The sequence below is a fragment of the Cynoglossus semilaevis genome, chromosome 13 (genome assembly GCF_000523025.1).
Source record: "Cynoglossus semilaevis isolate Cse_v1.0 chromosome 13, Cse_v1.0, whole genome shotgun sequence".
In the NCBI taxonomy this organism is placed as follows: domain Eukaryota; kingdom Metazoa; phylum Chordata; class Actinopteri; order Pleuronectiformes; family Cynoglossidae; genus Cynoglossus; species Cynoglossus semilaevis.
Genome location: NC_024319.1, coordinates 17,027,200 through 17,041,905, shown reverse-complemented (window position 1 = coordinate 17,041,905; position 14,706 = coordinate 17,027,200). Strand labels below are relative to the sequence as shown.

The 14,706-nt window shown below is 38.6% G+C and overlaps 1 protein-coding gene across 6 annotated transcripts in view; it reads right to left on the bottom strand.

Moving 5' to 3' along the window:
* Positions 1-14,706, bottom strand: part of znf236 (zinc finger protein 236) — an 82,654-nt gene that overhangs the window by 51,873 nt on the left and 16,075 nt on the right. For 5 of the 6 annotated variants that reach the window (XR_003051457.1, XR_003051458.1, XM_017037740.2 and 2 more), the window contains exons 16-31: positions 13,993-14,135; positions 13,190-13,290; positions 11,920-12,071; positions 11,648-11,824; positions 11,288-11,579; positions 10,099-10,202; positions 9,180-9,617; positions 7,325-7,470; positions 6,408-6,630; positions 6,118-6,309; positions 5,836-5,994; positions 3,978-4,135; positions 3,699-3,821; positions 3,128-3,322; positions 1,987-2,116; positions 26-199 (exon numbers count right to left, since the gene is read on the bottom strand). Coding sequence is in view for 4 of the 6 variants with exons in the window: in XM_017037740.2 (XP_016893229.1) it covers positions 26-199; positions 1,987-2,116; positions 3,128-3,322; positions 3,699-3,821; positions 3,978-4,135; positions 5,836-5,994; positions 6,118-6,309; positions 6,408-6,630; positions 7,325-7,470; positions 9,180-9,617; positions 10,099-10,202; positions 11,288-11,579; positions 11,648-11,824; positions 11,920-12,071; positions 13,190-13,290; positions 13,993-14,135 (2,907 nt within the window). In the remaining 2 variants the exon portion in view is untranslated. Of the gene's footprint in view, positions 1-25; positions 200-1,986; positions 2,117-3,127; positions 3,323-3,698; positions 3,822-3,977; positions 4,160-5,835; positions 5,995-6,117; positions 6,310-6,407; positions 6,631-7,324; positions 7,471-9,179; positions 9,618-10,098; positions 10,203-11,287; positions 11,580-11,647; positions 11,825-11,919; positions 12,072-13,189; positions 13,291-13,992; positions 14,136-14,706 lie in introns of those variants that run through there. The other variant, XM_025061350.1, reaches the window with a different exon arrangement.

The following is a 14,706-nucleotide window of genomic DNA, read 5'->3' as shown; positions in this document are numbered from 1 at the left end:
TGTGTAAAGGCGTTTGTTTACTTACTGTAGCCGTGGGCTCTTTTCATGTGGTGCTTCATGTTGCTCTTTTGCGTGAACCTGATGTTGCACACCTCGCACACGAAAGGCTTTTTTCCAGTGTGTTTGACCATGTGGACCTGCAGCGCACTCTTCTGGTTGAAGGCCTTGTCGCATTGAGGGCATTTGAAGGGACGTTCACCTGCAGAATATAGATATGTATTATTGACCTGGAGTCAAAGTCAATTTATAGGGGTTACAAGAGATTGCTAAAGTATGAAGTTTATTATGAAGTGACACAATTATGTAACAGGAAAGAGAACTGAAGGTAAGAAGCAGTTTGTCAAGGACAAAGAAAATTGCATTTTTAAAACTTTTTTTCTGGGTAAATGGGCAACTCTTGAACGTGTGAGAGTGTAAGATGTGGCAGAAAAGCACATGAGGGTGGTGCAGGACACCAGCGGATACCATTTATGCGGTTCATTTGCGTTCGGCATGGCTAACTTTTGAACACATTTCCAGATTTTGCTGGATTATAAAACTTAAGGAGTAGACAGAAACTCTAGCTGTAAATATATGTGCACTAAAACCATAACAAAGTAAATTTTGCATTGTACGTTCCCATTGAGATTAGTTGGAACATTAGCCTAGAAGAGGTGCTAGATATACTGTATTAAAAAAAACAAAAGTATGTTGGCGGCTGAGGTAAAAGAGGAAGAACCTACAGAAGGTTGATGGACATAATAATAGAGGACATGGAGACAGCAGCGCTTGGTGACTGCAGATGGTTTGCAGTCATGACCTTTGCTGGAAGATACTGAAATAAATAGCTACTAATCGTTTCAGCTCCACTTTAAGCTCTTTGGGTTTAGTGGGTTTGATGATCACTACAAAAGTTGATTTGATGCCAGTTATTTCCCACAGGTCCTAATGGGTCTCATCTGGTGATGCCTCTTCCTAATGTGTGACAGTCTGCACAATAACCACACATTCCATGATGTGTGATATGAACAGGTATGATGTGTTTCTCTAAAGACAGATGATCTTTTTCATCTGTTTTTTTTTATATAACATGTAATTCTGAGTTCTGTTTGCATTAAAAATGAGTGCAAATTAAAGACATATTAACCTACATTATTGTCCTAAATTTACCATTACATAATAAAAGTTACTTTTCCTTATTAGTGCATCATAGTTTTTTTTGCTACTTTTTTTTGACATGAATAAAAGTTTAAAAAAAAAAAAAACTAGAGATCATAGCTTCTTGTTCTCCTGCCCTGTATTCAATGTTTCCTGGAGACAAAGTCAAAGGAAAAAAAGGCCGTGAAATGAACCAGAAGAGATGAGGGCTGATCAGACTTCTCTTCATAAGCATTCAAATGACTTTTTTCTAATTATAATAGCGTGGCTGAATCATTTAGTTGTGTACATCGAGGAGCTGCTCATCACAGAGACAGATAACAGCTGAATATCCAATGGAGCTGAGTATGTTATTTGCTATGTTGTGTTGTTGTGTTTATGATGTCATTGGTTATTAGATTATAACTTCAACAAACCCATTAGTACTTGACCTAAAAATTGGTAAGTGAGCTATTTCTAGTGTCACCGCTATGCACATTTTACTGTGAATAAAAATGAACTCAATGTGAGTCAACAAAAATATATTTTACTCCTGTACTTCCAGCTTTAATTATTTATACATTGATTTCTATGCTTTTTGTTTCTCTCTTTTAACACACATAAAGAGCTTTCTTTCTGTCATGGTTGCTGATGGCAATAGCACATCAACACAGATACTAGATTTGCTACTTTTTATATACTTTTTCATATACAGTCCTGATATTATATATCGTCTTTTCACATCATAAAACTCTGTCTTGGAATTAGGCTAAAGCGATGACTCAGTTGACCACAGAACAAGTTTTTAAGCTAAAGGGAGCTAAAGAAAACAATACCTTAATTCCTAATTTCCTTTCATTATCATCTCACCTGTGTGTGTTCGATTGTGCCTCTCCAGCTGGCTGCGCTTGGCGAAGGCCTTCGAGCAGGAGCAGCACTTAAAGACTCGGGGTTTCTGCGAGCTGAGTGACGGCCCGGGCTTGTGCACTCGCTCATGTTCCTGCAGACGCAAGGAAACACTTTATATTCACCGTTATAGTCCAGCACACTGTTCTTCTGTCTGCTACGTGGCCAGTATTTCAGATGTTTCGTCCTTGGGAAAATTACAGATTTGGAAAAACAACTCAGAGAGAGTTTGAAAGTAACTCGTGACTTCACTTTGAATGTTTGCGGTCATTTTGGAAAAGAGTTTGCAAAAGTGCCTCGGGTAGATATAGAAAAAGCATCAGAACTTGCAAAATGAAAAAAATACTTCCATATTTTGCAGTCTTCAGTTCATCTAATCCTTTGTGGACTTTAATTGCATCGCACTCTTTCAGTCCTGTTCTATATGTGTGCATCATAATGTCTGAACACATGACACCACTTGTACATATGTATGTCAATCTGTTTTTATGTTCAAGAAGTTGTGACGTGGCCCTGTGTACCTGAAGTGGTCCTTTGTACAAGGTACTTCTTTTTTTGTGTTACTAAGTATAAATCAGCAGTTGTTGTTTTAAGGCTATAATTTAATTGGAAAATGATTATCAATTGCCAAACAGAATAAAAAACAACTGTGGGAGCAATCTATCGCCTCACCACTGGGCCTTTTAAAAATCTAAACTCAACATCCCAGGTTCTCACTTCTGACTAATGAGCAGCCTGGGGATCAGGAGAGGAAGGAGCTGGGTCACTCTCTCTCTCTGTCGTGTTCCCAATCTCTATGTCATTGCTTTTATGAGGAACAATTACCATTCAGCATATTGTGGTGCATTTACAAGTAAAAGCCGTTGGGCACGGGCCTTTTCTAAGAAACATGACAAGTGGGAAAGTGCTTGTGCATGCAATCAAACGCTCCTCAGCATTTGTGCGCTCGAGTGGCTCAACAAGAAGATGAGAGTGAGAAAAGAGGAGAGGGCACACATTAGATGTGAAACCCCTGTTGTAGAGAGTGACAGTGTATGTACATAAATATATATACATATATATATAGTATATATGTTTCTCATGTGCTGTGTTTGGATGTTCCTACCTTTAGGTGTGTGGCTCGTTTGAAAGCCTTGTTACAGACAACACAGACAAAGCAGCGGTCTTTGCCATGAACTTGTTTGCAGTGGTGTTTTAGTCCATTGGCGGTCTCATACACTTTGTCACAGTAGTAACAATGGTTATTATTTTCACCATCTGTCCGGTCATCTTTTTCACTCTTTTGCCCATCGTCGGGGATCTGAACAAAACACAGGAAACCAAGAAACTGTTTTACATTGACAGCTAAGTGTGGCACTACAGTGAATGAAGAACAAATAGACAAAATTTAGGTATTTAGGTAAATATTTTTACACTGGTATTTTATCCACTTGCCATTTATTAATGTGGTTGGAATGTGTGGGATATTAACAAAAAAGAAAATTACATTTTTTTGTTCTTTCTGTTGTTGATATACAGTATGTTGTATATTTTTATTACCATTGGTGAGTGAACACAAAAGATAGACATTTGGCAGTGTGATGATCTTTTATGGAAGAAAAACCAGTTAGATGATGAAGCCTTTATTAAAGTTATTTTCCACTATGTAATCATGCACAGAAGCTCACCACACTCACATTATATCCATTGTCAGAGGCTCCATTTGCAGATGGGTGGCTGACCAGTATAATTTCCTGACCTGAGCTGGACTGTTGACCTGGCAGACCAGCATCAGTCAGCACTGCAGGAAAAGTCTGACCCTGAAAAGATAATTTACAATCAGGCAGATGACAGACTATATACTGTTACATTGATGTTCACATTCATGTTGTTCATCATTGAGCTCTTCTGTGTATTCAATTAGCCCTATAACATCTGTTATTTTTTTTACTCACTGCAAAGCCTTTTCTTTTTACCTGAGCATTGAGGTTCAAAGTAACACCATCCAACATTCCCTGGGCATCAGCAAGTGTAAGTGTCACGCTGCCATCCACAGCCACACCTCCTGATGACATCACAAGGCTCTGCGACACGGCAGTATGTGATAAAGTGGTGCTTGATGGCAGGCTGGTTACTGATCACATGAGAAAAAAAAATGCTTCTGATTGGAATAATTTAAGATTCTTTGCAGAAAAAAATTGCAACCATAACATTTTCTATGACACGTGTACAAGATAATAATATATTTATTTTTTATGTAAATTGAAGTGCACTAATTGCAACCTGAAAATGCTTTTATTACAATTATATGCTAAAATGTCTTTGATGATGACTGAATAATGGCTTTAACAAATGTTTGGCCAATTAATTTATTTAATTATTATTTGCACTGACCGTTTTCTATGGTTACAACCAGGACGATAAAAAGGCAAATGTATAGGTTTGCCTAAAGCAGGTATTGGTTTTTTTTGACAATCCATACAGTATGTATTATCTGAAATTTCTAATGGAAAAGTGGAAGCAGCTGGATTTCGTCGATTCTTTTATGTTTTTACAACAGGCCCAGTGTCAATAGATTTGACGGGAGAAAATGCTTCCACTCTGTTAGTCACGAATAACAAAAGGCAATAACACACTTAATAAAAAAAAGAACCTCCAAAATGGACCTTGCGTATTCATTTGTCAAAGATTGGATCTGTATCCGAAGACATGACTGATGGGGAAACTTTGTGTCCAATAGTCAACAGCAGCAACGATGTTCCCAGTGTCTCTCAGCTCAAGTGGAAATGTTTTCCACTTGAGCTGAGAGAGACGGGTAATGAAGAGGGAGAGACGAGAGTGGAAACTTGATTAAGTTTTTTCACTGAAAACCGAGACTGAGTCAACAGATGCCATTCTGATTAAACAAATCCTCTGCTCTTCTGCACTTCTCAGCACACAAGACTACAACTCTGGCCATTGCCTACTTTGTCCGTCCTACAGAGCAACAACCAGTATCCAAGCGTATTTGTGCCGACTACTTGTCTTTAAACGTATAATAATGCTACACTAATTCAGCAAAAAACAGGCTTTGAATCTGGTCACCCTTTCTGTTTATGGATTGTATTGTTTTTGAGCAGTGAGAGGAAGACAAACAACTCTCCTAACAACATGCTCACTCATTCCATTTAAATGTTTGACAGTTTAATCAGTTCAGCTCAGGTGGGATGTTGGAATAATGTGTTCAGAAAAACCCTGCAAAACACGTCCCATGGTCTTGCCATTATTTTTGGAGTTGAGCTGTGGATTTGATGACCTGTTCTGTTTGAGTGGACCAGGTCAAAATTCACAGCTTTGTCTTCATTTTATTACCTCATAGAATTGATAGGCTTAGTCAAAAAGTTCTAATACAGACTATAACTTAGAATGTGTTTGACATTAAAAGCTTCAACAAGTTTGAAGACTTGAAGCTTTGCTTAAGTTTTGATCTTCTTCCAAGGCTGAAGAATCATTTGAAAGGAACTTGGAACAAATTTATTTAGGACTGAGTACAGCATCGGTTTATTTGTTATCTTAAATTTCACAGAGGTATTTTTTAATCTAATTCAAACTGTGACCATGTAACGTGATCAGATACCAGAAAAACAGTGGGACACTGAAAGGTCTTATTCCCAGCTTTGCCTTATTAACTACTGTCTTATGTACTGTAACCAGTGAAACATTTTTTTTTGGTTCTTGCACAACTTGGAATTCATTGAATCAAAATTAAAAATTTGCACAAGGTGAACAAAACCCTTTGTAAAGACAGCAGTTCATTTCAGGTCCACTAGTGCACATTTGTACAACAGTGCTCACCTGCCATTCCAGTGTTGGCTGGACTGTGAGGTAGGAGGTGGTCATTGGTGATGGTTAGGGTCGTGGGGGTGGGCTGGTGGTTAAGTGCTGACACTAGCCGAATGCTGCCGCTAATATCAGTAGCATTATGGCTGCTATGCTGTGGGAGCAGATCCTGTCCTGCAATTGTGTGGGATTGAACAGTTTGTCACTCAGAATCTTTGAAAACCTCTGCACATATTATTACGTATAGTTACTAGCTGTGTTTTACTTTAACCTTTCAAAAAATAATAATGTCCATACCTGATATAGTGAGGGTGATCTCTTGATGATTCCCTGCTACACCACTTGACCCTGCAACTGAGGCCTGAGCCTGCACCTGAGCAAGTGCTTGGGTCAGGGAGGAGTTGTTGATGGTCAGTGTGATCTCCTGCCCACTGCTGCCTCCAGCTACCAGCCCAGAGTTACTCATGACATGGGTCAGGTCCTGGGAACCTGTAGCATGTATGGTAAATACCACATCAGTGATTCAGCTTACAGCAGAGGGTATTAAGGCTGAAACTTCTTTTTGTTTTTTCCCCCAGCAGACAAACCTGTAGCATCCTGCTCTGTGAGTCCGGCCATTGTGACCTGTGCAGGTGTAATTGTTGGGGGCTGCAGAGCCAGACTGGTCAGTGGGTGAATGACGACATTAGCTGAAGCCTCTGTGGTGGACATTAGCTGACTGTTGGAGTGGGAGACAAGGCCGGCGTCCACACTCAAGGGATGAGAGAGGAGACCCTGTTGTAAAGTCTGCTGGAGAAGGGTTGGGTCAATCTGGAAAAAAAGGAGTTTGAAACTGAAGAAACCAAATTTATCACAGATACTACAGATATACAAAAACTCATAAATCACACATTGATCTATGTAAGTTCAGTATTTACATCAAGGTTAAACACTGCAATAACTGAAACATTTCCCCTTTGTTTTCAGAGATCAGTTCTTAGACCATTTTTCAGCAAAAAACCCCAGAGAGGTCAGATTTTTAAATTTAAATACATTTTTACTGCACTATTCTATATCCTGGGATACTGAGAAACTTCAACCATATAATGAAATCAAACAAATGTGCTGGATTTAATTCAAGCAACTAAGGCTATTCTTTTTTTTCTGATAAAATCTTACCAAAAGTGAAGTCATTTAGGCTATTATACAAACCTGATGATCTTTTTACTCAGTTTACATCTCTTTTATGTCATGACATAATAATATGACTGTTTTCAAAACAATTTATTACCCGAGTTGTGCACAATCAGACATTGTAATTATATAATTGTACATCTCACCCATATAATATTACTAATTGATTTTCTTTATCCTCAGTTCTGAGGTTTGTTGAGCCTATTGACTCACTTTGGTCAAGAATAATATCCACATATTAGGGCTAAGGTTGCAACATACATTAATAAAAACACCTGGAAAGGAGGTGTGTGTGTGTGTGTGTGTGTGTGTGTGTGTGTGTCATTGTAACCTGCACTGTGATATTGTTGATGTTGCTGGTGTCAATAGCAGAGATCTGGACGTTCGGGCAGACCAGATTGGCTGGCGTCAGCTGCAGGTGAATGCCATCCAGGGTTGTGAGGCCATCAGGGAGTGAAACAGTTAGGTCTCCTGCAGCTGTAACACACAGGAACATATTTGAATATTTCACGCTTTGTTCTGTCAATTTAATTAACCTTCATGGCAACAAACGCAAATTTTTCCCAGCGTCAAGCTGCACTTTACACCTTATAAATAATCTCCTGTTTAGTTCAATGGACTGGCTGTGACAGATTTGGAGTCAAAACCATTTGGACATAATATAGTCTGCAACATTTGATGAGCACAGAGGTTACAGGAGGGGGAGGGTGGTTGCTTTTCTTTAAACACAATGTTTTGATGAAAAACTAACGTGCTGCTATCTGGGATTTCATACAGTAACAAAGGTGAGATAAAAGACAGGTGTCAGATAGTATATGTATATGACACATCAAACAATAGTCTCTTGATACCAACAAATGTCCAGTTGTTTATGGTGATGACAAAACATCTCAGATGTAAGAATACAGAGCAGCTCATGAATATGATCCAAAGGACTCAAGGACAACAAAGAGAATGTTTTCACTGCTTTCCCCCGATGATGAAAGGATGTTTCTTTACTCTGTCAGCAAAATGAGAACCTTTCTCAGAGATTCGCAAACAGAGGAATTAGGTATAAGTAAAACACACACACCTCACTATTGCTTAACATTCACTCCAACTCCGTGCAATCTGCATTTCACCACTGCACAGGTGAAGCTAGACTCCAGACTGAGACTTAAGTAAATTCATCTTGCTGCTGTAAACTCTTTTGTCAGGGGAGAAAAGACAAACTGGTTCTGTTTGTCTCTTGTCCCTAGCTGTTCAGGTTTTAATGGTAATGCAGAGGTAAGATGTCAACAAGGGCAAACACACAATTTTCTGACTACTCCAGGGTGTTCTGTAGGGGTGTAATGATACACTCAACTCACGACCTTCTTGGTTTTCTCTCTTCTCCTCAGTGCAGATCTCCACCTGCTCTTAAGACTTATATTCCTCAGCACAGTTTGAAATCTCAAAACCACCCATATTTGCACATTTTGAAACCTTCATGGGGAATATTAATGTGAGTTGTGGGGTAGATAACAGTCTATAAGAGAACTTTACATTTTAGTGTCATAAAAATGGAAATAAATAAAGGCCTTTGAAACTTTTCCTATCTAATGGCCTGGTATCCTTTTATTAAATTTTATACTATTCAAGATCCAAGCAATTTCAGAAAACTTCTTGACCGTTGAAGTGTGAAAGCCTGTTGCATTAGCTCTGAGAGAAACAGAACGCAGGGAGCTCAGCTGAGTCACAAATCCTAGTACATGTTTGGAAGCTCTTCACACATTTCTTGGTATCACGTAAAAGCAGGCTGGTCAGAAAAAAGGATCGGATGGTGTGTCGTGATCAGATGTAAGGGGGACGCACAGAGGGGGGGCTGCCGCCAGGGAGAAGCTAATCCTCGTGAGGTTTAATGTTGGTGTGATTCATCTTTTCCTCAGAGTCAGTATTGATGCACTAGAATGAATGCCAAGTGAGCAGCTGACACTTTAGGTGATGATTTCTGCCACAACCCAGTTACACTTGTAACGTTTAAGTGCATCAGTGAAATGTCATGAATGTAAACATCTGATTGATAAACAATTTTTCTTCAATTGTAGACACTGTAGGCATTTCAACGTGGTATGTAGCAAACACATTTACTTGTGTTTACCAAAAGTAAAAAAAAGCAGCTTTTATGATTTTCTTTGCTCTGCATAACTGCTTAAAACAATTCCTACCTGACATAGATGCCGGCAGGATGGCCTGTCCCACCAGCCCCTGCTGCAGCAGACTTTGGTCAAACTGTCCTGTTAGGACCTGGTTGGATTGAAGGTAAATATTGGGGTCAGAGTTGGACGATGGTAGTAGAGTCTGAAGAGCTTCCGTAACAGGCGTGTGCTGTCCCTGCGCCGGGGTAATGACGTGACTCGTCATCACATCCTGACTCTGGCTGGTATGAACCGCTGACGACGTTGAGCGCTTGCATTTGCGAGAGTCTCCGTTTGGCCGCAAGTGGAACTGGATGTGGGTTTTACGATGTCCTGATGTTCTGAAGCGGAGTTCGCAAAAAGGACACTTGAAAGGCTTGGAGCCGGTATGGAGGCGCATGTGCACCTTCAAGCTGCCTTTTGTGGAGAAGGAGGTGTTGCACATGTGACAGCTGAATAGTTTTTGACCTGAAAAAGAAAATTATCATCAGTTCAATCGCAACCTCTCACCCAAGAAATTTGTGCAAGAAAAATAAAACAACTTTGGTTTTAAAGAAAGGTTTGTTCATTTAAATGTGATTAAAACAAAACAAAATCACTTTGGTGATTGACCTTAACCTTTTTTTTCACATAACAAGGGTAACATTAGGAAAAACATGTCTGTTGTGACAGAGGTAACATAACCTCATACAGTTAGTTAACAGGTATTGTTGTGGTTGGTTTGCTTGTGGGACAAATGTTTTTGAAGAAGTTAAAATCTTCTTAACAGCCAGAATGGGAGAAATGTAACAACAGTATGTTGAAACCTTTCTACATAAAACAAGTCATTTTGACACAGATTAAAGATGATCACTACACACACTGACTGACATTTCATTATTCTTGTGCTTGATAGATTAAGTTCCAAGTGGGTCACTTAATCAAGGATTCATTGATGTGCTTTACTTACCTGCATGTGTTTTCACGTGACTGTCCAGAGTAGACTTCACTGTAAAACTCTTCCCACATTCTTCACACTTGTAAGGTTTCTCTCCTGTATGGATCCTGATGTGCCTAGACCACGTGGTATTAGATGGAGCACAGTGACAGATGGAGGATGTAGGTGAGGGCGGAGGGAGGGAAGGACACAGCAGACTTGTTTTAGTTCAACAGTAACTCATGTGTCTACAGTTTTATTTACAGTTTATAGCAACTGATGATGAGCTTTGAAAAGTTGCTGGCTGCCCAAATAAATATTATTGATACAGTGATTTATTCCTCACTACAATGTTCTGTCAAGACTTACAATCAACAGTATAGAAGGAAACAATGATTATAATAATCAACAGATTTTAAATGTACTTTTTAGCACCATATATCACATTGTTGCAATTGTTCCCAGATGACCAGGTTCATGTGCATTACTGCCTCCCTCCACTGAAAAGCTATCACAGTTTCTTGATGTGCTTTTATAAGGTTACAGTTACAATTGTTCTTGTGGTCTTTTGTTCCCATGGGGAAAACCTTGATGAAATATAAAAAAATGCACTTTATCTACTGCACCAATTTTTCAAAGACATCTTTAGTGTTATACAGAACACATACAGAATAAGTCTCAAACAGCAAACTATTGTGAATTAAGTCAACTTGTAATTGTACTTTGTGTGGGACAAATAAAAGTAATGGAAAAAATAGTAATAAATGTGACATGATGATTTATTTAACTTGTGAATTTGTCAACAAATAAAAACAGGATAAAAGATGTCTGGCAGAGATGAAGTCCAATTAGCACTGATTTTGTTTTGTGGAAGTGGAAACAAATGTGGGCAAGAGCCAGGCAGAGCCACAAGGTGGGGCATCTAAACAGAGATCCAATCACAGCAATTTGTGTCAGGTAGCAGAGCTTGAACATGGCCATCACAAAGGGAGTTTTAAGGTGTGTTAAACAAAGCTTGTTAGCTGAACTTATTTTTAATTTAAACTAATTTCATCTCTTTTACAGCTTCAGAAATGTTTGTGGTAATCCAGCAAATTTGAAGCATTTAGAAATTACTTGTGCTCAGTGAGAATGTTTAATTAATTTCCAAGAACCAATCTCCAAACAACTAATTTTTCAGATTCAACGTAATAGTTGAGTTGAATAGATGATTTTTTTTTACCTGACCAGGTCACTGGGCTTTTTAAAGCTCTTTGGGCAGTAAGGGCAACAATTAGAAAACTTGGGTTCTGTCTCCAGCTCCACAGCCTTATCCTTGATCTCGCTGATACGATCTCTCTCAGCTGCTGACTGAGCAAGAATCCGCTCCGACACCGAGGCCTCCTCCCCAGGATCTTTGGCCAGCTCTTCTGCCTGCTCCTTTGTGAAGGTAATTATCTCCATACCCCTTCTTTTTGCCAGCTTCTGGTCACTCTCCTCCTCTTCCTCGACATCCGGTCCCTCCAGGCCTATGACTGAGAGGAAAATGTTTAATCACAGTAGAATTGCCAAACGTACTGTGTTATGACAATGCTGTCCTTACTGTGACTAGCCACGTCATGTTCCTTTTTCATATGTTTTTTATACAGCAGGCTTGTTCTGAAGCTCTCGTCACACATGGAACACTTGAAGGAGTTGAGGTGGACGATTTTGTGACGGTTCAGGCTACCGTTGGTGGTAAACGATGCATTGCAAAGTCGACACTTGAAGGGTTTTACTCCTGCAAGGTAAAAAAATCTTCAGCAGTCGGGTCTCGGGAACTCAAGGCTTCACCACGTTAAACCTAAAATTTTCATCTAATGCTAATATTCTGACCTGTGTGTGTGTTAAGATGGGACTTTAACACTCCAGATGATACAAAGGCTCTTCCACACTGGTGACATGTATACGGTTTCTCTCCAGTATGGGAACGTTCATGCTGCTTCAGATGGCTCGACTTTTTGAAGCCTTTGTTACACCAGGAGCACCTGTGGCAAAGGAATTCCACACATTTCTACATAAAAGAGCAAATCAGACTGAACACGGATGTCTTTTATAGAATAAATGTGAACCTACACAGTGCTAAGACTACATTAATACATGGATTGCAAGAGACTGCTGATATTAATATTGAGGAAAATGGATTTACAGAAGTTCTAGAAACAACTCTCATCACACTGCACATGGTGCTTTCAAGATGCACAGAAACAAATAAAATCCACCTAAACAGAAGGAAACTTTTAGTCATGGTTTTCTGATATTTTACTTTTCCCTTAATATGCCAGCTGTTTGTGACTATTTTTCTTATAATGATAATAATTATGATTTATGATTAATCATGAATTTTTTATCACGATATAAATCACGATTATTCATGATTAATCCACAGCTACTGATTGATTTGTGAGATTAAGAACAATTATGGCTGTCAATTGATTCACTGAGCCAAATCTATAACAATAACTGACTGATAAATAAATGATAACGGACTCTGTACAAAAAGCTATCCAAACCCATGAAAAGCAACTTAATGGCTCTTGTTCAGAGTGTCTGAGTGTCCACCGTCACCTCAGCAACTGGCAGGAAAAAGAGTCTGTCACTCCTCATCACAAACAACTATTGGAGTAGATTTTCATGAGATGTGGCAGAAATTGATTTAGGCCTGACAAAGTGTTTTGGTAAAAATCAGGATTTGCCTCATTGCATGGTGATGTCATGTCTTCAGCAGATTGCAGCAAGTGAAGCTTAATGAGTGGTTGGAGTGAAAACAAGATTCCAAAAAAGTCTTTTTACATCTTCCTTAAGAACGTCTTTAAATGAAAGAGCCTCCAGCAAGAGTAAATGTTATGTAATAACAATCAGAAACTGACTGAGTGAAAACTCAAAAGGTCACAGGTCACCTCATGGCTGAAATAATTTTCATTGATTTGCTTTAAGAAACTAGGTCAAATTGCCGTTGGGGCATTCGGCTGTTTAAAGGTGACAGGAGACCCACGAGTCATAATGCTGGGATTGCAAAAGATAAAAATTATTAAGTGAGATTCTTGGAATATGTGACAAGGACACTGACTAGAGAATAAAGACAGTGTTAAGACTGAAGACAAACCTGTAGGCTCTCTTGCTGCTGTCCTCACAGTCGTCCTGATAGTCCTGAGTCTCATTCAACTGAAGGTCATTCTGGCTGCTCTGCTGAAGGAGACCATTAGTCTGAATAAAATAAAAAACAAAAACATTATATCACAACATGGTTTAGGTCACATCAAACAGAGAAAGATGAATGACGTTATTTACCTCATTTTAACTTTATTAAATTTATTGTAATATTTTATTTTAATGTTCAATTAAGGAAGGTAGTAGTTCCGCCTGACATGAAGAAGCTGCAAGTAGACTTCTATCTCCCCACTTTTTTACCCTGTGGCTGGAACTGAAAAAATATCCAGCTTCAGCCTTAAAGCTATACAATATCACTATATATTTGGCATTAGGAGTTTTTCCCACACATCTTACATTTAATAGTTAAAATGCAGAGGAATTCTGAGACAGAACAAGAAGAAAGTGTCTGCAGTGTTTTGCATATTTACTCTGATCAAGCAAATCTGTCCATCAATTATTAAATGCATTCAATATGTGGCGCCTTCATTCTGATTGTTACTTTTAATTATTGCTTTACTTACTCTTATGACTCAAACTAATTCAAGCTCTATCAATATGCAAATATATGCAACTTGATTCAGAATCTAATTTAATAATCCACTCAACACCCAGGGGTTTGTGAACAAATGATCAACCAACCAGATTTAACTTGCTCTGTTTTCTCAGTTGTACAATGTGAAGAAATGATTAAAACAAAGGCCAGTAATGAGCAACCAGTGGAGGGATATCAAGGGGAAAAGAAAAAGCACATCTTACCACTTCGGCTGTGGGAACATGAAGCAGATTTGGGGGGTGATAACTTGAGGACAGGGCCTGAGATTCAAGGGTGCTGGAGTCCTGCAGCTGCTGGACGGTGGAGAACTGGGACTGATTATAATTGGACTCAGTGATGTTGAAGCCTGGAATAATGGAGAAAAGAAAAATCTTGTTTTACTGATAAGATTGAACGATTTGGCTGATGGGAAACTTACTGAAGTCTGTTTATATGAATAAATGTCTTTTTAAATGAATAAAGAAGTGACAGATAAAAAAAACATTGTACTTTCAGTAACAGCCAAGTGACTTAACCTTTAACTTAATTATACACATGAACAAATATGAAATCTTTTGAAGAAAAACATTGAAATCTTCCAGTGCTGACTGTTGTATCAGCACTGACACCAAAGTAAGACAGAGACACATGGCACCTGATCTTGAATTATTGGTTCTATAAAAACACATTTTTTTAAATGATCAGAAATACAATTTTTTGATCTGTTTCTACAAAAAATAAAAAATAAATTAAAAATGTCATCTGTTTATTTTCAAGGACATAGTATGGGCTGTCAAAAGATATTAATATGATAAAAAATATGATTAAACAGGACAGGTGTTGATTAATCAAAATCACAATAAACTCTGATGGAATCAATCAAAGTACGATACTAAACTAGAGTACTCAGTATTCATAGATTCTATAGAAGTTCAACA